We start from the raw sequence: 24,587 nt of genomic DNA, 5'->3' as shown, positions 1-24,587 counted from the left end.
TGACCGTAGGGAAACGTGCCCTGTTTTAAAGCGCTTGGATCCTAAACGCTTGATACGACGCTTGAGCTGGAGCAGTTCGCGAGTAATCCAGGGACTACTGCGATTTATTTTTCTAAGTTTAGTCGGCACGTATCTTGTGATACATTTGTGTACAATAGACTTGAAGTGCACCCATAGGTCAATAAATTTCATGAGACCAGCCGCGTGCTTCTCAACGAATTTATCGTAGTCTTGTTCCAATAAATCTAAGATACTTTCGTCTAGGGCATTGTTGAAGTCAAGAAATGGTTTTCTTAACTCACGGACAGGCGGTCGCATCATGTTACTTTTGAAGATTACAGCTTTGTGATCAGAAATGCCTGGTATGATTTCAAGTTAGATAAACCGTCTCTGGCGGGGCACCTCTGGTGCAAGGAAGAAGAAGAACCTGTGAAATTTACCCAGTAAAGTTCAGGTTCTCTATCTTCCTCGCACCAGGGGTGCCCCGTCAGAGACGGTCTTGTGATCAGTTGTGATGCAGGGGTAAGGCGAATACTTGAAGTTTATATACAGCTATTTACATTGCATATACAAGTTTAGGCACTCGAGACGGCAAAGAGATACACAACAACAAAAAGGTGGAACTGGCTAACACTAGGGGAGGCCCCTACTCGGCGTAGCCGAAGATGCATAGCATCTCACCTTAGCGCAGAACCCCTCTTCCGGCCCTGGGGCCCGGTTTTAAAGACTTAAAGGCCCGGCCCACATTTGGTAGTACCCAATCATGTTACACTGCTCACATTATTGGTTTACCGAGAGCATGGCCAGCCCTCCAGCTTCTGTAGGGCAAAGCGCCCTTTCCATTCCAAACTAAAAGTAAAAACAAACACAAATACACATTCGTGCCAGCACGTGCGCGAATCGGTACCACGGGGCGGGGGGACACCCGTAGTTCCCGGCGCGTTCGCGAGCGGCCGGGTTCCAAGAAAGGAGACGCTTCGCTTTGAACGCCCCCAGCCGCATTCCCATGACCCCGCGTACACTACAAATCCCTTACACGCCCTTCCCAAGATTCTACAAAGGGCTCAAATGCCACTTATAGAATTACAGCAACCAGGGATCGGTCCAACTCATGAAATCGCCGCGAGGGCGACGTACATAGAGCAGTCACATATCGTGTCATCACAGGCAAACAAAACCTGACGCAAAATGAACACGCGCACCAACAAAACAAGCGAAATGCACAAATTCAAGTACGCGTTTCACACAATCAAATACAGCGCCTTGACTGAAGTCCAAGTTGTCGCGCTGCGACCAGTTGCACCTGCATGTACACATTCGTCCTCGCGAATGAGCACACATGCACACAGACACTCGCAACCGGAGCGTTCATTGGCACTTATATGTGGTCCGTAAGCAGCCACGTGAGCCTCCTTAGTCGCACCGCGCGTCCCTGTGTGCGTTCGAGCCAACACGTGTCTCAATCGACACGATCAACGCCTAGCTGCCACTCGGCTCGTTAGGCTGGTTCCACTGCGGGGCGATAACTAAAAAGTTGCTGCCCTCCAGGATCGAAAACGTCCTGATCTTCTATAGGTCCAAAACCATGACCATGCGACGCCCCTAAGGGCAAGCTCTCGTCGGCGCACCAGTAAGGACCGCGTGCTGCGTAAGGAGCATAGCCCCTGCCCAGTGTAACCGTACCAATGCGGCCGGTCTCGCTACACTTGATTTGGCGACCTGCTGCACGGAACTTGATGTTCCACGAACCGGCTTTCAACATGAAAGCCGCGCACCTGCCTCCTGGCACTTCGCCTCGCTTAGAGCCATTTGCCCTGCTCCTGCTCGGGAAAACACTGACGTTGCCGTTCCCTGCTTGATAGGCATTTGCCGGCTTCGTAGCATCGTCTAACTCCGAGGCTCCATGAGCTCCCTCGCAGTCACTTGACCCGAGCTTGCCTTGCGGCAAGTCGCCACTCATTTTCGGGTCCTCAAATGACATGGCCGGACACAAACCGGGTGCGTTCAACATCTGCGCGGCGCTCTGCCCGGTCGACCCAGCAGGCCCACCTCCGCTCTCTGCCTCGGATGAAGGGCTCTTGCCACCAGTAACGCTACGGGGCACTTCATGTCCTATGGCCGACACAGTGTGTGTTTGCAGCAACGCCAGATTTTCACCTGTTACTAGCTCCGTGTCAGAGGTCACAATCTTAGTCATAGAGCCTGCAGGAGTTCCACCGCTGTCCTGTTTGTTATCGGACACCTTGGTCTCGAATGGCCCTGGATCATGAGAATTGGGCTGTTCCTGTTCTTTGTTAGCGGCCCGCGGTTTCGGAAAAGCTCTGATATTTCCGCGTCTTTCAGGAATCCTGGTTTCACTTCCTGAACATTTTGCGGCCTTTCCTAACAAAGATGCGTTCCCGCATACCGGCTGATTGCTTTCAGCGTCCTCACTGCGGTTTCCCTGACTTGTGCATGACAAGCATAATCATTTGTCTTCCAGCACAGGCGGCCTCACCTCTCGGGACTCGGAGCAGTTCTCCCTGACTGATTCACTGGCTCTTCTACTCTCCTTGATCTTCGAGATCTCTAGCTCTACCTGCTGGCGTCTCGCTTCTAATACCTTCAAGACATACTTAATGTCCTGAGGTTCTTCCTCGCGAAGCAGCGCCTTCCGCCATTTACTTTCTCAAGTTGAGCCTGAAGGTCCGCTAAGCGCGCCTTCGCTAACTCAACCTGGTACCTCACATCGAGTGAGGGCCGGCATCGATAACTCTCCATACCGCCGTCTGTACCCCTCAACTGTCCTACCGGCTCGAACACACGCACAGGGACGTGAACAATGCGACGAAGGAAACTCACAGTTTCGATGCCTCGATCCGCATTGCCAGCTCCTTGGCGTCGGAGTCCACCGCCACTTTCACCGGACGCTGCGATGAGCTGTCGCACGCCGCTGGTCCTGTGCACGGTGTCGTCACTTGCTGCGACCCGCCTGTGACCGTCGAGTTCTCGACGCGCTGCTTTCCTTCACCGGACGCAGTCTCGCGTCGCTGGATTACTGCCGTGATCCTTGCCGCTGTCTCTCCTTGCAGGTCCGTTCTCGAACGCTGACCTGTTGCCTTGCCGTCGCCTTTTTCACCGCCTTCAATCTTCTTCCTGCGCCGTCTTCCGATGGCCGCAGGATCCTGTCGACTGCGCCAGTAAAGTTCAGGTTCTCTATCTTCCTCGCACCAGAGGTGCCCCGCCAGAGACGGTTCGTTCACTTGAAGACTTAAGCGTTCCTTCGCACCAGGGGTGCCCCGTCAGAGACGGTCTTGTGATTAGTTGAGATGCAGGGATAAGGCGAATACTTGAAGTTTATATACAGCTATTTACATTGCATATACAAGTTTAGGCACTCGAGACGGCAAATAGATACACAACAACAAAAAGATGGAACTGGCTAACACTAGGGGAGGCCCCTACTCGGCGTAGCCGAAGATGCATAGCATCTCACCTTAGCGCAGAACCCCTCTTCCGGCCCCGGGGCCCGGTTTTAAAGACCTAAAGGCCCGGCCCACATTTGGTAGCACCCAATCATGTTACACTGCTCACATGATTGGTTTACCGAGAGCATGGCCAGCCCTCCAGCTTCTGTAGGGCAAAGCGCCCTTTCCATTCCAAACTAAAAGTAAAAACAAACACAAATACATATTCGTGCCAGCACGTGCGCGAATCGGTACCGCGGGGCGGGGGGACACCCGTAGTTCCCGGCGCGTTCGCGAGCGGCCGCATTCCAAGAAAGAAGACGCTTTGCTTTGAACGCCCCCAGCCGTATTCCGATCACCCCGCGTACACTACAGATCCCTTACAGTGCATGATACCATTAGCTACTTCAAGCACAATAAAACATCCAAGAGCAACCTACTTAATCTATAGTGGCTATGGAAACACTCATTCCTCGCTCAGCCTCTCTGCTTTTTCTACTGATCGTACATGACATGGTATATAAGAGGTTTGAATCCTGGTTTTCATGAGGTCGTACGAGCAAAAAGAGGACACGTAGTCTGCTAGTCAGAGATGATATAAATTCTCCTGAGCAGCCCCCCAGTGTCGACTCCTTCAGTATACTGTCCGCGTTTGTTTCCGCCGCGTTTGTTCTCGACCCCAGGCGGTCGAAATTTCAGCAGCCCTTCACTTCGGGGTCTCTCATAGCCTCTCATGCAAAATATGGTTATTTCCATTGCAAATTATAACATCGTCCCTCGTTGTCAAAATGTAGTCAGCGCTTATTCCGGCGCTCTGCCTTTCATCTGAGCGTCCTCTTAAGTGCTTTCTCTGAACGCTGGAGGACGTCCAAAGGCAATGGTAGGCAATTTTTTTCCTGATGTAGGTCTTGAAAAGAAGCCTAAGCAGTTTCCATCTCTCGCGCATGGAAACTCAGCCTAGCATTCGGGTGCAAACTTGAATAATTTTGGGTTTCGACCAGTGATGCTGCACAAGGCATGCATGCCCTCATTTTCCCGCTCGCCTCTTTCTTTATTTTTCGTCTATTTTTTTAATATTTACCCGGATTCATTACAGGTACGCATTTCCCTCTACTTACCTACTCGGTACTCCTTTTTTTCTTGTTCATATGCTAACGCTACTCTTCCTCTCTCCTTTATTCAGGCCCTCGTCAAAGACTTCTTGAGGAACGAGCTAGAGGACATAGCCAGGCGTGGACGGTACGCTCTGCTATCTTTCGCCTTGTACGCGAGGACCTACCACATGAAGACCACATGGAACGAGGCCTCAAGGCGAGAAGTGTCCGAGAGCACCCTCAACATGGACTACGCGGCGGTGAGTGCGTTGATGAAGCATGCGCCGTGCGTATGCGCACTATTTGTACCTACATTAACGAATGGCACTGTCCTCCTATGTAAGGCTATGAAAGAATCGGAGACGGTCGAGGGCATGTACAGACAATGCAGAATGCTAGTTATAAAAATTATGAGAGAAACCTTCAACTGTGGTAGAAAGTATTTGTCATGTTCCCTGAGGTCACGGTTGGTGGCTTACTAGAATCCATAAAAGTGAAGCATAAAGACACTTTTTCTTGCCGTGCTCAGCTATGCTGCAAAAACTTGAGGAGCTATGGAAAGGGAAATGGCAGATTTCAAGTCACAAGACTGCAAGAGATCAAAGGTAGACAGGGAGCAAGGGAGAGTAAATATTGTACTGGTCAAAATAACGAAGTAATAAGAGGGATGAGCAGGGTATGTAGTGTGGAGGGAAGAAAATTACAGGTGAAGATAACGGTGTGGCATGCTATCATTTCTTTTTTATGCAGCGTGAAACACTCACCTCTAAATTTAAACTGTTCACAATAGTACGCATGGCTTCCATTTAAGGCATCGGAGAATATATGAAATTGTGAGATTCGCCGTAAGAAACGCTTCACTTGAACTTGCGCGTTTAAGAACTATTTAATTCCGTAGGGGACTCAATGTTGCTGCTTATCACGATGGCTGAAAACTTCTGTGAACACGTGGCATGTCATGTTCCCGTAAGCGCCGATTAATAATATAATAATAATAATAATAATAATAATAATAATAATAATAATAATGCTATATTTCCACCAAATCAAATACAATTTGATCGAGGAGGGGAGAAAAAAAGCGGCTATCCGCTTGACGGAGTTCTCCTCTCCTGTTCAGACGGCAGTGACAGAAAACGAGGAACTAAATTGAACATCAAGTCATCAAGTCATTAAGAACCATTAAGAATTAAGAAGTCATTAAGAACCATTCATTAAGAATCAGCAGGAACCGTTCTTTCCTACTTGCAGGTGTGCAGGATGAGGGCCGAGAAGGACGTCACCGAAGAAGAGACAGTCTACGCGGCTGACGAGAATAAGAAATTCCTTGCGCTGTTCGACTCGGCAGTCACGTTCCAAAAGAAGGTAAATGACCTGCGCCATGTTGAGAGCTTCGAACTAACCCTAACTCTTGTGCTTCTGTAGCACGGGGCGAAGCGGGGATCGAGGAGTATAGCACTGTGGTTACGCAAGGGAAGGAGTAGGTATTGTTCTCGACTTCAGAGTACATGATGCAATCAAACATGGAGGACAAAAAGCGTGAGCACTAGCACCGAGCAAACTGCGGTAAGATACAAAACAGAAAACGCCGCGATTTTTTACACTACTGCTCCGAATATGCAGACCAGTTCAGGTCAGCTCGAATTTGTTATATGTACATATCTCTGTCGGGAAGGTGGGCGGTGGCTCGCCTGCCACTGGTTAGGAGAGCTGCCAGGCTAATTTACCAGCCCACAGTAAATCGAACGAAATTCATCGCAATATAATCGCAATGAAGTGACACAAGGAAGCAAGCGAGATGGGCAAACATCTCAAGAATGTGCACTATCGCTTATGTCTGTTGTCGACTAAAGTTTTCCGCTCTTGCGGCTGCAACAGCATTGAAACATTTGCAGCCCCATTTTCGCTTTATGAATTTGTTCAAAGCGGCAAGAGTTATTACCACATGTGCAACCGCAGGCAGAACCAAGAACTCAGCCTTCCTTTAAGTTCCTGCTACACTCTATTTTCTCTTGGCATCACCTTATTATCAGGTAATAAATAAGATAAAATAACAATGCTGGGCGAGAAAAACTGGGAACATGATTTGCATTAACAAGCATAGAATCCCGTACACTAGCGGTGTGAAGCTTTAAGGCTCTACCAAATGGAAGCACCTCCAAGCAAGCATGAGGGGTCTGAGGACAGTCCTTAATGACAGCTTGCTGTCTGCGAGGAAGTCCGTAAATGAAATGGTAGTGTCTTCAAAAGCATCTTGATAAATATTTGTTCAAAGCAGCAAGAGTTATCGCCACATGTGAAACCGCAGGCAGATACGAACAGGAGGAAAGTTTGCCATGATGAGGAATTATCGTCATGGATAGTGTAGCTTGGGCCCCAAAGGCTCAGAGACCTGCCAGAGGCTTTCTGATAGGATGATTGTCCCAACTTGCCTGCCTTGGCCACTTGAGACGTTCAGGTAATCATTGCTTTTGGCCAAGTGGCTTTCATGCGTATACCACGTCAGCCTCAAGCGCTGCGTTAGTTTCCAAAATTCCACTGAATTGACAGGTTTCACTTCTTAAGCAAAAAGGGTTCCAATACTATATGCAGAGTTGCGAAAGTCAAGTATTCCAGGTTGCCTAGTCAACAAAACTACGCATGATTTCAGCACATAAAAAATTTTCGTTGTTGCCGTGTTCATTGTTGGCATAATTCCTGATATTCGCAATCAAGCAAATCTATTTTTTCTATTTAACTAGCCAAATGGCGACAAATCTTGAACTGAAAGATTACGAACGGAAGGAAAGGTTGCCTTGATGAGAGATGATCGTCATGGATAGTGGAGCTAGGGCCCCAAAGGCTCAGAGACTTGTAGTAATCAGCTAAACAGAAGCAGGAAAAGGATCGTAACAGGGCGGAACCAAAGTGAAATGAATTTGAAATAAACAACGAGGTGTTCAATTCCCTGTCATCTTCTTACCGTCTACAGACTAGGGCCAGGCTGCGAGTGATGCCGAGTGACTACACCGGACTGGCGGTGTACAGCGTCGAGATGGACGACTACAAGGACAGCTGCGGCAAGGGAAAGTTCGCCCGCCTCAAAGCAATAAAGGCAACGCTTGGGGCTTGAACACAGCTAAATTGGCGGCTTTAACCACACCGGAAGCGCCCGAATAAAACTTCGGGCTGCCAGTGGTGTGCTTGTGTTAGTAATGCCACTTTCGAAGCGGGCAGCCATGTAATGATACTGCGACCGTCTAAGAAAAATAAGCTTGACGTGCAGTGGGAGGGGCCAGCGAACGTGGTATCGAAACTTTCTGATACCAACTACGAAGTTAAACTAGGTAGAAGGCCAACCAAGATCTATCATAGTAACCTGATGAAACCGTACATTCAGCGTCACGCTGTCGTGAATGTCATTTTTATGGTTCGGACGAGGAAGGTGCAGAAATCCTGACCTCTGCGGACATGAAGGAATGCGGTTCGGATGCACTGTTACGACAGGTCAACCTAGAACCACGTGAAGTCAAGCCCAGAAGGAAGACTTGAGAGCGATTGTTTCTGAGTTCGAAAAAGTGTTTTCGGATCGTCCCGGAAAGACGACGCTAATTGAGCACGATATCGAGCTAGCGTGTGAAGAACCGATCCGTAGTAAGCCGTATCGCTGTTCTCCCGTGCAGAAATAAATCATGGCAGGTGAGACAACTATTGCTAGCGGAGTTTTTATGTCCTTTAAGTCTGGCGTTTTGACGGGTGACGGAGGGCACTTGCTCGTGTTGTGTGTTGCCTGTTGTCGGTCGGTTCTTGGGAACACGCAGAACGATCAACGACCGATGCTGAGAAGCAAGCTCTTCCGAAGGACAGAGCGAAGTTGATCCCGTCACCTGGGCGACAAAGCTGCGGAGCAGTGATCCTGTCCTGATGAGCGGGACCTCTTCACGGAAAGCAGCCTGGAGCTACCTGCGGCTGAACACCGGACAAGAACTTGGACGAGCCTGGCGTACGAGCGCGCCCCGCATCCGAGCCACGCGGAAGTAGCTCGTCTTCGTGGCGCATTGTCTGGCGGCGGTGGTGCTGTTGTGCTGGCGCCCACATTTCGCTGGCTGCCCTGTCTAAACCAGCGCTGCGCGCCCGCCGTCGCTCAAAGCAGGCCCAGACTCTCTCGGACATGTCGCGGCTTGCAGCGTGAATCATCCGCCGCGCCGGCGCCGGGCACGGACCCTTCCTCCTCCCCTCCTCTCCGTCGGTGCGAACTTCTACGACACTTCGCCGGCCGTTGCCTCTCGACCATTGGTCTAATTTGAACGGTGGCCAGTGCCGTGACCTGATTGGAGGATTTCAACTGCTGGCTGCCGCAACCGACACTGGCGGCTTTAAAAACGGAGCTGCGCTGAACCCGCGGAGCAGACGGGCAGCAGAATAGCCATCAGGCCGGAGCTACGCTCGCCGCCGGGGCCGCCCTTCTTCTTTGTGCTAGCCCGTGGTGCTCTTGGCCCTTGTATCATGTAAAAGCCCTTGTACATATTGTACATACAAGTCATTTGACTCACCGTCGCCTCGACCGTTTCCTGGCTCGGACTCCCGGTCCCAACACTGCCGAGTAAGTTGCGGTGCTCAGAGAGCGTTACGTTAACACTGCGCCCCGTTTGCCCGATGAACTCTTTACCGCAAGACAGTGGCGAGCGATAAACAACTCTTTTTGCAAGCAATGAAAGCCAACACATGTTTAGTTGTACAAGGCTTCCGGTTCTTGTGGGGACCAGCCGCCAGTTTTTGGTCCACCCTTTGGCAAATTGCAGCGAGCTCATTCGTTTCAGTGTGGAAAAAAATTCAGCCCTTTGCATGCCTTATCACATCTATAGTTCGGTATGAATATATATCTGCTGCATGTAAGATCTCAATTCATCTCAATTCACAAACCATGTGCGAACCAGCAATGTTGAAAAATTTGTGCTAAATTTTCTGCATCTGCTAGACAATAAAAAAGACATTAATGAATGTGTGCGAAAGTTTGGTGCTTTGTTTTAAGGTACATAGATGTGTATGAAGTGGAAACGTTGGTTCTGGAATGAAGCAGCGGAAGTCGTCACCTCGACCCTCGACTGCCCCGTTACAGCCATTACCGTGCCTGGCTCGCCCTTTCGATCGTGTGGGCATCGACCTATATGGGCCGCTCCCCTTCACGACCGCCGGGAATCGATGGATTATAGTCGCCGTGGACCACCTCACTCGGTATGCTGAGACCACTGCCCTACCTGCGGCTACTGCTCGCGACGTCGCCTTCCTTCTTCATCACTTCGTCCTGCGTCACGGCGCTCCGCGAGAACTTCTCAGTGACCGCGGCCGTGTTTTCTTGTCTGAAGTTGTTCGCGAGCTTCTCGATGCGTGCCACTCAGTCCACCGTACCACTACCGCTTACCACCCCCAAACCAACGGCCTCACCGAACGATTCAACCGTACTCTTGGGGACATGATCGCCATGTACTGTCAGCGTCAAATGAAACGCGAACAAAACACCTGAAACGCGAGCACAAAAAATCAAGAATATTAGAGGCTGGAGATGAAATACTGGCATGGGCTATTAACATTTCAGAAGAGCGGTCTTTTTGGCTTTGATGGGAAAATCAACTTCTCATGTACTTTGCCTCGCTAGTCTAATATCTGCGAGTTGTGCTGTTCGCGTTTCAATTGGCTTGTTGGCGTTTCAATTGACGCTGATAGTACATTAGCTCCGACAGCTCTAATTGGAATGAAGTCCTTCCGTTCGTGACCTATGCATATAACACCGCATCCCAGGCAACCACCGGCTTTTCCCCATTGTTTCTTTTATTTGCGCGCGAGCCTTCCTGTCTGCTGGACACAATCCTTCCCTGCAACCCCGACAGCACAGAATATACTTCCATTTCTGACATTACCCGCCATGCTGAGCAGTGTCGCCAGTTGGCTCGCTACTTCACCGCCGAACGTCAAGGGCTCCGGAAACATGAGACGGACCAAGACACGCCCGCTACACACTTCTCCACTGGATCATTGGTCTGGCTCTCTGTTCCGGCTGCGTCCAAATTTTCGGCCAAGCACATTGGTCCTTACCGCATCTTAGAGCGTACGTCACCAGTGAACTATATCATCGAACCGGTGACACCTTCTTTGGACCATCGCCGCCGTGGTCGCGACGTCGTTCATGTCAGCCGCTTGAAGCCTTATTACAGCCCTCTCGTCGTCTCCTCGCCTTGAGTCGCCGGGATGGCTCCCTCTTTCTGCCGGGACAGTTGGAATGAAGAAGATGATTCAGCACCGCCACCAACGACGACGAAGCGCTAGCGCGGCCCGTGAAAGGCTCGTGCTGGAGAACTGCAGCTTGTGTGCCGGGCTCTCGTCTCGCTGTTTACTAGACGACTTGCGCCCGGGTCTTCGTTGCCGGCGCTTCAACGTGCCAATAAACCACTCTTCAGTTCTTTCACTGCAGACGCACTGCAATTCATGTCGAGCACAATAGTACATAAAACCACAGGCACACAAAGACATACAAGCAGTAAAAAGAAGCGGTAATGCAAAACGCGCACAGCAAGTGTGTGAATGTGCCATGATTTATGGAGTGTAGTCGGCACGCAGAGTATTTTAACCAGATTGTGATTGGCTGGTGCACATTTGACTGGACCCAGGTGTAGAGATATATTAACTGCATTCGTATCCTAAAGTGCACATATTGTGGCAAACATGAATTTCCAGAGGCATCACGACTATTACTCCACACATATGCCTCATTCATTCTTTCCTGCTATGGCACGAGGCTCCCAGCAGGACATACAATGATTGACCGCATGTGTTATTTTCGCTTGAAAAACAAGTACGGAAAACACTATTCTACAAAATAGATTCTAACTTGTGCCACTAAGCAAGCATAAAATTCAGTCAGCTGTGCAATGGCAACATAATTGCACTGTCAAAGTTTGACCATAAAAAAAGCTGTATCATATTGCGAATCATATTCGACAGTAGGACAGTACATGCCATGGGCACTTATGCAAAAAAGAATAATGCATAATCTGCACCGGTTGACAGTCTATCAGGCACAAAATATTAGCTCTTAACCTGGACAGATCGTGGATTCTACACAAAGGCAAGATAACCGCTGGTCCTAAGGAGTAACGGAGTCAATTCCAAGAGAAGGCAAGCGTGGCAGGGGCGGCAGAAAATCAGGTGGGCGGAGGAGTTTAAGAAGTTTGCGATGATACGTTGGATGCAACTGGCGAACGACAGGGTTATTGGGATGATGATGATTAAAACATTTATTGAAAGCCACAATGCCTTAGTTGAAGGGAAGGCTGATCGGGTCCCTAGTCCGGGACGGCGTTGGCAAGTGCCGCTGCCCGTGCTCTGGTGACGAGGGCTCGTTGTTCCTCGAGGTCCGAGCTGGACAGGGCCGCCTCCCAGCCCTCCCGCGTTGGCTGATTTATGAGTTCAGAGACATGGGACAGGCCTTTGCCATGCAGTGGGCGTAGTCAGGCTGAGGATGATGATGCTAACTCAAACAACTTTTAATGCCAATAACCTATCTGATGTACAATAAAACCACAACACCATGAATACAGCGAAATTTTTTTTTCAGAACTCATCCTTAACGCTCAATCTTTGCAGCGCTGTGTTTCAATGGTGTAGCCAAAATTTATCGGGGGGGGGGGGGGTATAAGCAATCGGCAAAATAAAACAACAAGAAAGCCTACACCCAAACAATACCTTACTCATTTTTCCGCTTTAATTTTGCCGAATGGTTCGCAGTTCCGTTAGCTGTAATATATACATAAATATAGAAGCGCACGCTGTGAGGAATCGGTACGTGAAGAACAGTTTTCTCGCGCACACACAAAAAAATTCGAATGAAAAATTGCGGCTGTTTACATTATTTGCGCAACGTAATCATCAGCCTGACTATAATCACTGCAGCTCAAACGCCTCTCAAATGTTTCCCACAACTTAATCTCCTCCGCTCACCTACCTTTCTGGCGATCCCAGTTACGCTTGCCTTCTATTTGAATCCACTCCGTTACCTTTGAGAACCAGGGGTTTTCTTGCCTTCGCATTACATGCCCTGGCCATTTCTCTCTTAATTTCGAGTAGGATGTCATTAACTTCTATATTTGTATCTGTATTTTATTATTTGTATATTTGTATTTGTTGTATACATTCACATATTATACAACACAAAAGCTTCTGCTGTTCAAGGAAGTCAGCAACTGCGAAGGAATTACGTTTGCCAAAACTTCTCTCCGATGCAGATGAACCTACACCCCGCCACAGAGGCGGTATAAAATGAGCGCTTTTTATTTTCGCGATAGTTTATGAACAATTGGGGGCAATATAAAGGGTTAAAAAGGCTGGTCTCAAACGATATGTTTAATTTGGTGAACTGTGCCTACAATTAAAAAAACTGCCATACGTAAGTGTTTCGATGGTGAAGGAGAGTGACTCTTTTCTGCAATAATTTTCGCTTCCGATTATAGTGCCGCGAAAACATCAGTCTTTTCGAGAATAAACCAACGCTCTTCGTTTTTACATTTTACTCTATCGATGCACTGTGAAAATAACATCGGCGAAAAAAATGCCGAAAGGAGGGGCAGAGGGAAGATGCAGCGCTAAGAGAATTTAGGGTGGTGTTCAGTCAACATCCCCTGGCTACGGCACATCTATCACCCTAAGCCAGTAGGCTAAAATGTCAGTCATGCTGAAGGCACCTTCGTTTTGGAAGGGGTTTCAAGGAAGAGCACCCCTTTTTTGGTGCGCTTCGAACATGGACACAATGACATTCTGGCACAGTGCTTGGTAGCCTAGCAAAAGCATTATCGAGCAATTCACTTACTTCATATGGCGCTTCGTTACTGTGGCACTGAAAAAAAATAGCATGACATTTCTCACACTTTTCAAGAACCGTATGGTGGAGTAACACACATCACTAAACCTATTTGTTCCTTGCGTGTGAAAGATATGTATGTCCAATGCTTCCTATGTTATGTGCGGCCCATTAAGATATTCAGGAGGCAGGGACAGGTAAGTCCTTCCTTCGACAAATTTAAAACTGCGCAGAAATGTTTGTAGGGGCACTTGTGCTTGCAAAAATCAAGGCATATCCATGAGGGCTTGTTGAAATCAACAATGTGAGATGCATCAGTCCACTCGGAGCGAACGGAAAATTTCCCATTGATTGGAAGCTGAGCTTCATGAGGACGGGTGCATTCTTCTGCATTTTCAAGCGTCCTCAACACGAGCTTAACGAAGTTGCGAGGGCGCCCGCGCAGATATGCAAGGACATTTTCATTGCACTGTCTGTATAGCGCTGACAGCCTGATTTGTGACTCCTGCAATTTTTATCTCACCATCTGGCTAACATGAGTAAACAGGGGCTGTAATAAGGGAGGTAAGAAATTGCTTCCAGCTGGCACTCTTTACATATTATACCTTCAGCGCTCTGTTCTGAGCCTCGATCCCGTTCTACGTGATAAGCACAACATCAGGTACAGGCCGGTAGTACAGAACCCACAGCTCTTTCACAGACAGCCACACTGTTTGAAAATAAGTTAAGCCATGAGAGCTTCCAGTGAGTTCTAAAATTCATCTGGATTAGAAGCGCTGGATATGCGCTTCATAACCTTAGGCACTTCATCAGGATGTGACACATCATTCCCTTTTCTGCGGAGCCATTTCTGCCACGCCTGACCTCTGTGGAAACCGCAGATAATTATTTTGCTTCCTGGCAACACTTGGTGGATGGCAACCATTTCTGCCTGACTGTAATCCACTCTCCAGTATTGCAGAGGTATAATTTCACTCCACCGTCTAAGCAAGTTTAAAGCTCCAGCTATACAACAAGCAGTTTCGAACTGCACAATGAGCACTCCAGCAGTTGCGTACTCTAATGAAGTTTTCACTACAAGACTAAAACGTGGCACTGCATAGTCAAGTGTCTTATGAGTGGAATCCAAACAAACGACTTCAGTTCCATACTTTACGAGCATGTTCTTCAGGAACTGCGACTGGAAACAAAAAAGCAATATCTGCTCACGCTCACTGGCAACATTCTCTTCCATGTAATCACACATGCCTGTGTTCTTTCTTGCTGCATATGACCGATACACTACTGAACTTTCAGGCTGCTCAGACTGAATTTTTGTATCAGATTAAGTGCACTCTTCTGATCGAGAGTGCTAAACAGGTCTCTTCTGATAGGTCTCTTCTGATAGCAGCATGGCTGTGGTTAATGAAGTCGTCAAAAGTAGAGAAAGAGGCCCTGCTTCTGCTGTCTGGTTTATCACCACTCGGGAGAAGCACATCAAGTACATGGTAATGCAGACACTTTCTGACATCCGACACGGATGCAATGCCTTCTCTAACAGGGCGATGCGCTCAACTAAGCTCATATGTATCGTTTCGCCGAACCCTTTAAAGGTGCACTGAAGAGGATTCTGAACTTGTCTTTTTGCCGCGGGAACTAGATCTACATGTTCCTAGCATTCTTAGAAACTGCAACTTATTGCCCTGTATGGCCGATTTCCCTAATTAAATCGAATTAACGTCCGGCTCCCGCCCTCTTTTTTGAATTCTGCCTCGTACGATGGGCGGAGTCGACCAACGCGTGAAGTTCCTTTCAGCCAGCTCCGTGGAGGCTTTGCTTTCTCTTTATTTTGTTTTTTAGGTTTTCATCAATAAATAGTTTCATTCGCAGATAATATAGCCGCAAAATAAGCCCGCAGAAATAAAAATACGCGCGGACTATTTGCTACTACGTTCTACTACGTATTACTCCGCCGATGGCAGAGCGGCAAGCCGCCACGGGACTGGGTGAAAGGCACTCCACGCGTTCGTCGACTCCGCCCACCGTACGAGGCAGAATTCAAAAAAAAGGCGGGAGCCGGACGTTAATTCGATTTACTTAGGGAAATTGGCCACACAGGGCAATAAGTCGCAGTTTCTAAGAATGCTAGGAACGTGTAGATCGAGTTCCCGCGGCAAAAAGACAAGTTCAAATTCCTCTTCAGTGCACCTTTAATGTCCAGCGTTCGTGTGGCTAGTGCGGGCAGCAATGGCAACAAATTATCTTCTCATAGACTGCTGCTTCACTTCCTTACAGGTGGCTAATCATGACTGATTTTAATTTCTGCTCTTTTATTCGCCCACATGGCTCATGTATAGCCACCTAGGAATAAAGCACCACATTTTCAAATGTGTAGGCATCAATTAAAGCGTCAACTTGCCTTTTTTTAATAGAATTCACAACACACGCGTCGGATCGATTGCACAGTTCGCCAAGTTCATTCGAATGAGATAAAGCAGAATAAAATGAAATAGATTGGGATGATATACTGCCGCATGTCACTGCGACCACCTTGATGCTTTGCAGACAGTTGAATAATGACTTAACAAATTTACAGTGGGTGGTTTTCGGTACAAGGGGAATGAATTAGCTGTCTTTCTGGCTGCAAAGAATATCAGCTATGTTCAAAAAAATCTCCGACATACGTAATAAGCGGTGTTAAAGGTTAAAGTCAGATAAAATTGTCCTTGCCTAAAAATTTCCCTGCGTTTACACCGGCACACATATGTTCACAGAATGGGATTACCCAAATAAACAATTTGGTAAGCAAACTTAAATAAGGTAGCAGTTTCTTCCAAAAAGGTACCTTAAAAAACTGAGTCAGGAGTGCACGGGTTCGAAGCCGACCGCAGCTGTCGTGTTTCGATGCAGGTGGAACGCAAGAAAGGGTGAGTCTGCTGTGCAATGTGAGTGCATGTTAAATATTATTAGGTGGTAGAAATCACACCGGAGACCTCCAATAAGGTACCGCTTCGTCTTTCTTCTTTTACTCCCACCTTCTTCTCTTACGGTGGGGTTCTTTTAGGGTGGAGTTCAGGTGTCCGCCAGATACTCCGCCATTTCCTTTCTTCACAAAACAAATTTACCAACTTTACGATCTCTGTCTTCAAATTGAGATACTCATGACTGGTACAGGAGTTAGTACCCTCAAACAGTTTACAGATGAAAAGATTGTTAAAGTCTAATTTGCTAGCTCTATCTACATATCCATCTACCTGTAATTATATCTACATGGAAATCTGTCATTGCATAACCAGACGTGGGCTGCGGCTTCATCGCGGTGACCAGAACCGACAATGCGCCCCCTAACGGGAACAGAATTTGGTCACCCTAGTGCAGCACCTGGCCACAACCTCTTATCCAAATACACCTAGTAACCCTCGGCCATCAGTCCCGAGCCAGTACGGAGCAAGTGAGTGAGGCGGTGGTCAAACCTCTGACGCAGCGACGGGTGCTACGGAATCTCTGGCTCCAAACAGGCCACCATTGGAAACTGAACTTTGCAACGTTTAATGCTAGAGCATTATCCAATGCAGCTAGTCTAGCCGGGCTTTTCAAGGAACTACCTGGCTTCAAATGGGACATCACAGGGCTTGGTGAGGTTAGGAGGACCGATGAAGCACCGTCACAATCATCATCATCAGCTTGACTACGCCCACTGCACAGCAAAGACATCTCTCATGTCTCTCCATTCAACCCTGTCCTTTGCCAGTTGTGCCCACCGTGACCCTGCAACCATCCGACTCTCAACTGCCCACCTAACTTCCTTGCGCCCCCGCAACGCTTTCCCTCTCTTGGAATCTACTCGGTTACTCTTAAGGACCGTCGGATATCTTGTCTTCGCATTACATGCCATGCCGAAGCCCATTTCTTCCTCTTGGTTTCGACTACGGTGTCATGAACCCGCGTTTGTTACCTCACCCGCTCCGCGCGCTTCCGGTCTCTTAACGTTACACCTACAGTTTTTCGTTCTATATATCGCTCAGTTGTCCTTAACTAAGCTGTACCCTTTTCGTTAACCTCCACCTTCCAGCCCCATATATGACTACCCGTAAGATACAAGTGCTGTACACTTTCCTCCTGAAGCATATTGGTAAATTGCCATTCATGATCTGAGAGAACCTCCCATATGCGCTTCCCCAATTCTTATTCTAGTTATTTTTCTCTCATGATCCAGATCAGCGGCCACAACCTGCCCTAAGTAGACCGATTCCCTTGGCACTTCCAGTATCTCGCTACCAACTGTAAACTGCTGTTCCTTTGCGAGGCTTCAACATTATATTGGTTTCCTGCATGTTAAATTTTAGGGCTACCGTGTGGGTTTCTACGTGGACACAGGCCCCAACCCACCGCGGGTTCGAGCTTCGCGCGAGCCAAGGGCCCCGATCAGCCGTCACCACACACACACTGGGACACCGATGCGGTGCACTCAACCTCCGCTGGGAGGAGAGCGATTCGCCGCAAAGAAATAGGCCTCCAAGTTCACAAAGGAGACGTTTATTCACGTCGTCCTCCAGCAGATACACACACACTCAATAGTCACCCCGTCCCGGGGGCGCGCGAGGAGGAAGGCTCCGCTGCGCGCACGAAGCGACTCGAGTAATGCGCACCGCTAGCACGCCGCTGCAGGAGAATGTCCCCGCGGCAGTGCTGTGATCTCTCTCTCGTGTCGGCCGTTGGGCCGGTTGCGAGAGAGAGTGGGCAAACAACGCAAGGTACGCCTGTCAGAGGTCGCTGGACCCCGCTGGACAGGCTCGAGCCGCTGCAGGTCAGAGGACACGTGCGGGCGAGCTCGAGTAAGCACTGGTCCGAGCGGCAAAGCCGGCACGGACAAACAGTAGCGTACGCATCTTACGCTGTCTCGGAGGGATCTCTCTCTCTGGGCCCCGCTCGGACGGTCGCGCCGTGCGCGGCCGCCCGTAGCGGGTCCCGATTTCCCGCCAAAAGGCGCCAATGGCAAAGGCCGTTGGGGAGCCGGGGCGGAGCTGTGGCCAAATGACAGTGATTAGTCACCTAGCCGCCTCTCCACCGCCTGAGGCGGGAGCAAGGGAAAGAGGAGAAACAACGCAGGAAGCCGGCAGAGCCGCGCAAAGGCAACGGCGGAAAGCCAGGATTCCCACATCCCCCTCTCCTTAAATGCCCTCCTACCCATCGGCAAAGCACGCGGCCAAAATAAAGAAATCAATACACAAAAAAAATAAGCTACACTTCAGTTCCAGCCAGAACAACGTAAGAAAACAAAGGGAAAACAAGGCAAACAAACAAACACTGCCATACGCTTCAGTAAATCAAAACAGCTTGCAGATAATATATACTGCGATGTGAATTCAACTGTACAACTATGTGACAGGTGGATGTCAGCCTCAAAGTTCGATAGCGCGGCCCAGTGGGCCGGTCGGCGACTCACCGCACGTAGGCTTCAAGTTGAACGGGTTGGGAGGGCCGACGACTGATGGCGGTCTTCTTTCCGTTGATGTAGGGTGCGTTGATGACGACGGGGCCGCGGCAGAGCACTGACCTCGCGCCCTTGGACACGACATCACGTTCGGGCACAAGAAAGTTAGTGCACCCCTTTCACGCCGGCTGAAACGGGCGAGGACGTTCGGCGGCGTCCAGATGTGTAACCTTGTCCACAGCGAGGGGTCCTTCTCATCCTCGCGCTCACGCAGAAGGACACAACGGCACAACTCACAGGCGTCGCCTTGGCTCATGGTTACGCGCGCACACAGTCACAGCCACAACCACGCATACACCGGCAAGTGCGCGGACGCTGGTCGGCGACAACGATCCCCTCATCAGAAGCGTCCAGAGGCGCCGCGGCAAGGGTCAAAGGGTGCACTTTCCGCCCCCCATCGCCCCAAACGCCCCGCCAACTTGCCCTCCATGCGGGCCGCACAAAACTCGCACCGCGACACACGGCTCCTTAACGAGCCCACCACCCACAGTCGGGCCGGAAATGAGAAGAGGCGCGCCATGCAAACGACACCCAATCTATTCCTTCTAGCAGATAAGAGCAAGCACGAGCGGGCTGAAGTTTGCCTATGTACATCTCGGTACGTTAGAACGAAAACAGACGTACAAGCGGGGAAACGAAAGTGGCTAGAAACTGACTCAAACAAAACAAATAAATAAATAGATAAACACACAAGGCTGGAACTGAGCATGCTGCAAAAACAAAAAAAAAAATAACACACCGTGCTTCGCCTAGGTAGGGCCTGACGAGAAAGCTCGCCAGCTAGCTGAGGCTGCGTGGCTTCGGTTGCGGAAAAGTCCGCCGTCGGGCATTAATCACACCGGTGACCGTCGCCTCAGATTGTACCGGTGCTCCGTACGCTTGCGTTCCGCAGCACCAGTTGTGCCTTTGCGCTTGCCTTTGATACCAATGGGTATCGGCGCAAGCTCGTCAGACCGTGACGCGTAGGCCTTCAGGTCTGCGATGTGGGCACGGCTGGTTTTCCCCGTAAGGGGATCCTCCAGCAGGTACGCGAGTGGCGACCAGACTCTGACCACTCGGTACGGACCAATCCACTTAGGAGCGAGCGAGGCTGAGAACCCCTTGCTGGCATCGCTATGAACGCGGTTGCGCTTCATGACAAGATCACCCACCTGAAAAGTAAGGCGGCGGTGCTTGCGGTCATATTGAGTCTTCTGTTGGGCTCTGGCTGCCGCCAAACTCTGCCTTGCTCTGTTGAGAGCCCGATCAAGCCGGTCCCGAAGCGTCGACGCATAAGCAGAGCAGTCTGCCCGCGTCTGCTCATCCCCGAGCTGGCTCTGCACGACGTTTGACATCGGATTCGCCAGCTCCCTCCCGAAATTGAGGAAGGCGGGAGAGAAACCAGTTGAGCGATTCTCAGCTGTTCGGATGGCGAACGCGAACTCGCTCAAATGGTCTGCCCAATCCTTTTGACACTCAGCAAAGGCCGCCAGCATTGGCTTGAGCGTTCGGTTGATTCGCTCGGTCAAGTTGGACTGGGGGGTGGTAGGGTGAAGTGGTGTAGTGCTCGATTCCGAGGGAACGGCACGTGTTACCGAACCCCAAGCGGTGAAATAGGACGCATTGTCCGTGATCAGTCTTTCCGGAAAGCCGAACCGACAGAACACTTCCTGGAGTTTATCCAGCACCGCTCGTGCTGACACTTTCCGAAGGGGGTACAACTCAACCCATTTGGAAAAGTGGTCAGCGACTACCATCAGGTAAATGAACCCCTGCTTGCTCCTGGGGAAAGGCCCCATCAAATCGCAGGTGGCCATCTGCCACGGACGCACACTGTCAATTGGTTTCATCATTCCAGGCGGCTTGCCGCCCCGTGACTTCACCGCTTGACAGACATGGCAGGAACGGCAATAGCGGAAAATGTCGTGCTTCATGCCGGGCCACGTCACCGATTGACTCAGTTTTGCAAAAACTTTGGAGCCACTCAGATGACCGGCCAGTGGTTCGTCATGAGAGAATCGCCAAAGTGCGCCTCTCAGACTTTTGGGGATAACCACCTTGAACGGGTCGATGGACTCCTCATCGGTGGCTATGTACTTCAGCACGAGCCCGTCATGGTCCAGCAAATATGAATCCCCGGGGTTAGCCGCGACACACGCTGGCTTCTGCCCCCCTGCGCCCGCTACAATACCAGTAGCGTCACGGCGCTCCGTCTCCCTGAGACCGTCGCTCACCTCGCGACAAAAGGGGTCATTTTGCTTGGCTTTCAGTAGCTCTTTACGGCTGAAAACGATTCCAGTCATCCCAGAGAGGAGCATGGTCTCGTCCCCACTCAGGTTTGCAGCCAAAATTTCCGTTCGCGTCGGCAACTCCGAGGCGCTCACGAAGAGCTTTGCCTCTCGTCCGCTTTGCGAAGCGCTGCTTGCCTGGTTAGCGGAATGGGTTAACCCGTTTGCGGGCTCCCCCTCCTTGCCGCCCGGCGGCTCGTCCGCTGTTTCGCCCCCTCCGCCTACAGGCGTCAAGGCGCCGCTGCGAGTGGGGCACGGGATAGCGCGTCAGCTACCACGTTTGTGCTCCCCTTTCGATACTGCACCGAAAAGTCGTAATGCTGTATCAGGAGAGCCCAGCGCGCCAGCCGACCCGCAGGCTCGCGGAGCCGCATCAGCCAACTGAGCGCACTGTGGTCTGTCTGCACCACGAATTGCGTTCCATCAAGGTAGACATCAAATTTGCGCAGTGCAAACACGATGGCGAGGCACTCCTTCTCGGTCACGGAATAATTCCTCTCCGAGGGCAGCAAGGACGGCTGGCAAAGGCCAGCGGTTGCAGCACGCCATCGAATTCCTGTAGGAGAACTGCTCCTAAACCCAGATCGCTCGCGTCAGTCTGGACTACGAACTGTCTGGTCAGGTCGGGTAGCCTGAGCTGCGCTGTCTCGGCAATGGCACTAGACAGGAGGCGAAAGGATCGCTCTTGCTCGGGCCCCCATCGCCACGCTGCAGTCTTTCCCAAGAGCTTGGTCAAGGGTGCCTGCACGCGGGCACAGGACGGGATGAACGACCGATAAAAATTGGCCATTCCCAGAAAGCGGCGGAGGCCGCGTACGTCCTTGGGCGCGGGAAATTCGAGTATGGCTCGTAGTTTTTCCGCATCAGGCTCAATGGAGCCCTCGCCCAGCGTGAACCCTAGTAACTGAACCCGGGTCCGCGCTATTTGGGCTTTCGCAGGATTCAAAGTCATCCCAGCAGCCCGTACCCTCTCGAGCACGTCGGCAATGTGGCCTAAGTGCTCATCGAAAGTTCGTGAATAAATCACGATATCGTCCAGGTAGCACATGGCGTGGGACCATTTCGCTTCCCCCAGGACGCGGTGCATGAGCCTCTGAAAAGTCGCAGGACCATTGCAGAGACCAAAGGGCATACGAGTGAACTCGAACAGCCCTCTGTGGCACGTGAACGCGGTCTTAGACCGGTCAGTGTCAGCCATCTGGACCTGTAGGTAACCTTTGGAGGCATCTAGCGTGGAAAAGTACCGCGCGCTGCCCAGGTTTCCTACGATTGAGCTGATCGTCGGGAGCGGATAGGCATCCTTGCGAGTCAGCGCATTCAGACGGCGATAATCCACACACAAACGGTGGCTGCCATCTTTCTTAGGCACCAACACCACCGGAGACGCCCAGGCGCTGGACGAGCGGCGGATAATGTCCGCCGACAGCATCTGATCCAGCAACCCATCAATCACCTGCCTTTTCGCAAGGCTGACGGGTCTAGGGTTGCACTTCAAAGGAAGCGCGTCTCCAGTGTGGATCTTGTGGCTCACTAAAGTGGTACAGCCAGGTTGATCCGTGAAGAGCTCATCGTACTGACGCAATAGCGCTGTCAAACGAGCCTTCTGTGTGTCATCCAATGTTACCGCACAGGCGGCCAGCGGATGTGGTGCCTGGTCGTGCCGCGCCGCTCGGTCCCAAAGGGGAGGCTGAACGACGGAACGCTCGGCACAAGGGCGTGGCCCTGTCCGCTGAGCGTGGCACTCTCCGAACGCCTTCACTGCGCAGGCAGATACTGACGCCGGTGGGCTAATGAACGGCTTAAGCTGGGAAAATGGTCCGTCGCGATACCCGCCATTCGCAATGTCCACCACGATCCCGGTTTTCAGGAGAAAGTCCCGTCCGAGAATCATGGGCACACTCAGCCCTGGGAGATGGATGAAACGCGTGCGTCTCGTCCGCTCTCCCCACCTGACAGTCAGCCTCGCGGCGCCAGCCGAATGGGCTACGCCTTTCGCAAGGTTGAATGCCGTACGGCAGTCCCGCAAGCGCACAGAGTGCTTTTGCAAGTGGGACAACATCTCTTCACCGAACAAGGAAGCGCTGGCTCCCGTATCCAGTAACGCCGAAAATTCGCGGCCAGCAATGGTGACCGGAATAAACGGCGCGTGCGCATTAGCAAGGCAGCTTGCTCTCTACGCAGAGGGAATTAGCAGAGATTACAATACAATACAATACAATACAATACAATACAATACATCTTTATTTTCCAGAAGACAACTGGATGGTCTCTTGGGCTAAAAGCTACACAAAAGCTTGACGAGGCCCAAGAGACCAATACAAGGCAGCAGCGTAAAGAATAGAAACATAATAGATGAATAGTACATAGGAAGACAGTAATAGGGTAATAATAAAACAGTTACTGTGACAAGTAATAATGATCTCAATCACATAAAGCAACCAGTAATGAACTGAAACCAAAATAAAACAACTGAAAAGCACATACGCGGAAACAACAAACAAAAATTAATGGATCACAACTGCACAAAATAGGAATGTAATTGTTTTTTGTTCAAGCCCACTGTGTGTCTGTATTTGTTTAGTATTGTAGGGAGGTTATGGGTAAGTGACTGATATTTATAAAATGTACGAAAATGAGGAACTGCCCACGCATCAACATTTCTTGTTTGCACGCTAATATTTCGTCGCTCTAAGGATGCCAAGGACGTTAGAAGGTTAGTAACTTCAGGGGAGGAAAAGTAGATTGAATGTAATAGGCGAAATTCGTACAACTTGTCTACACTTATGATATTGAAAGATTCAAATGCACTCTTTGTAGTTTCCATGGGCTCAATATTTGCTATGTAACGGATGATTTTTTTCTGTAAAACCAGGAGTTTATTTAAATTGGTTTTGGTGGTTGTGCACCAAACTAGACTGCAGTATCTTAAATGAGAGTTAAACAAAGCATGATATACTTGAAGTTTTATCTTGGGTGGAAGTACTGTACGACAGCGCGATATAACTCCTGTAATCGAGGAAAGTTTTTTACGAAGGTGATCAATGTGAGCATCCCAGGTTAGATGCGAGGAAAAATGTACACCTAATATTTTATGGTTGTCAACGATTTCAATTTCTTGGTGCTCATAGGTTATAGTGTGATTTATTTCAACTAATTTGTTTTTAGCGCGGAATATAATAGCTTTAGTTTTAGTGCAATTGATTTGAAGTCTGTTTAACTTGGACCATGTAGATAGCTTAGCTAAAAATTCATTACATTGCATGATTAAACCATCAGCATTAGGGCCAGAAATAACAATAGTACTATCATCAGCATATATCACTAGTTTTACTGTATTATCAATATTCACCAAGTCATTAACGTATGTATTGAACAACAGCGGACCTAACACACTTCCTTGGGGTACGCCACTCTTTATCGGAAAAAGGGATGAGCTGCAGTTTTTGAGAAACACTCTCTGAAACCTGTTGCTGAGGT

General features: G+C 49.8%; 1 protein-coding gene and 1 pseudogene across 1 annotated transcript; one reads left to right on the top strand and one right to left on the bottom strand.

Annotated features, from left to right (window-relative positions):
• Positions 1 to 4,785: 4,785 nt before the first annotated feature.
• LOC149324932 (uncharacterized) lies at positions 4,786 to 7,652 on the top strand. The gene is made up of 3 exons (XM_089565181.1): positions 4,786 to 4,800; positions 5,792 to 5,905; positions 7,512 to 7,652. The coding sequence occupies exons 1-3, from the start codon at positions 4,786 to 4,788 to the stop codon at positions 7,650 to 7,652; spliced, it is 270 nt and encodes an 89-aa protein (XP_089421307.1).
• A 6,469-nt stretch (positions 7,653 to 14,121) lies between these two features.
• On the bottom strand, positions 14,122 to 15,710 carry LOC149324931 (uncharacterized; annotated as a pseudogene).
• Between the last annotated feature and the right edge of the window lie 8,877 nt (positions 15,711 to 24,587).

Source organism: Amblyomma mixtum, unplaced genomic scaffold (genome assembly GCF_055824585.1).
Source record: "Amblyomma mixtum isolate Tamu unplaced genomic scaffold, ASM5582458v1 scaffold_113, whole genome shotgun sequence".
Lineage (NCBI taxonomy): Eukaryota > Metazoa > Arthropoda > Arachnida > Ixodida > Ixodidae > Amblyomma > Amblyomma mixtum.
Note: the sequence above shows the minus strand (reverse complement) of the source record. Positions and strands in the feature narration are given on the sequence as shown.

Bases quoted from the DNA above. Each gene is read 5' to 3' on its own strand.
- LOC149324932 (XM_089565181.1), top strand. The intron at 5,906-7,511 runs GTAAATGACCTG...TACCGTCTACAG, and splicing joins CAGTCACGTTCCAAAAGAAG to ACTAGGGCCAGGCTGCGAGT.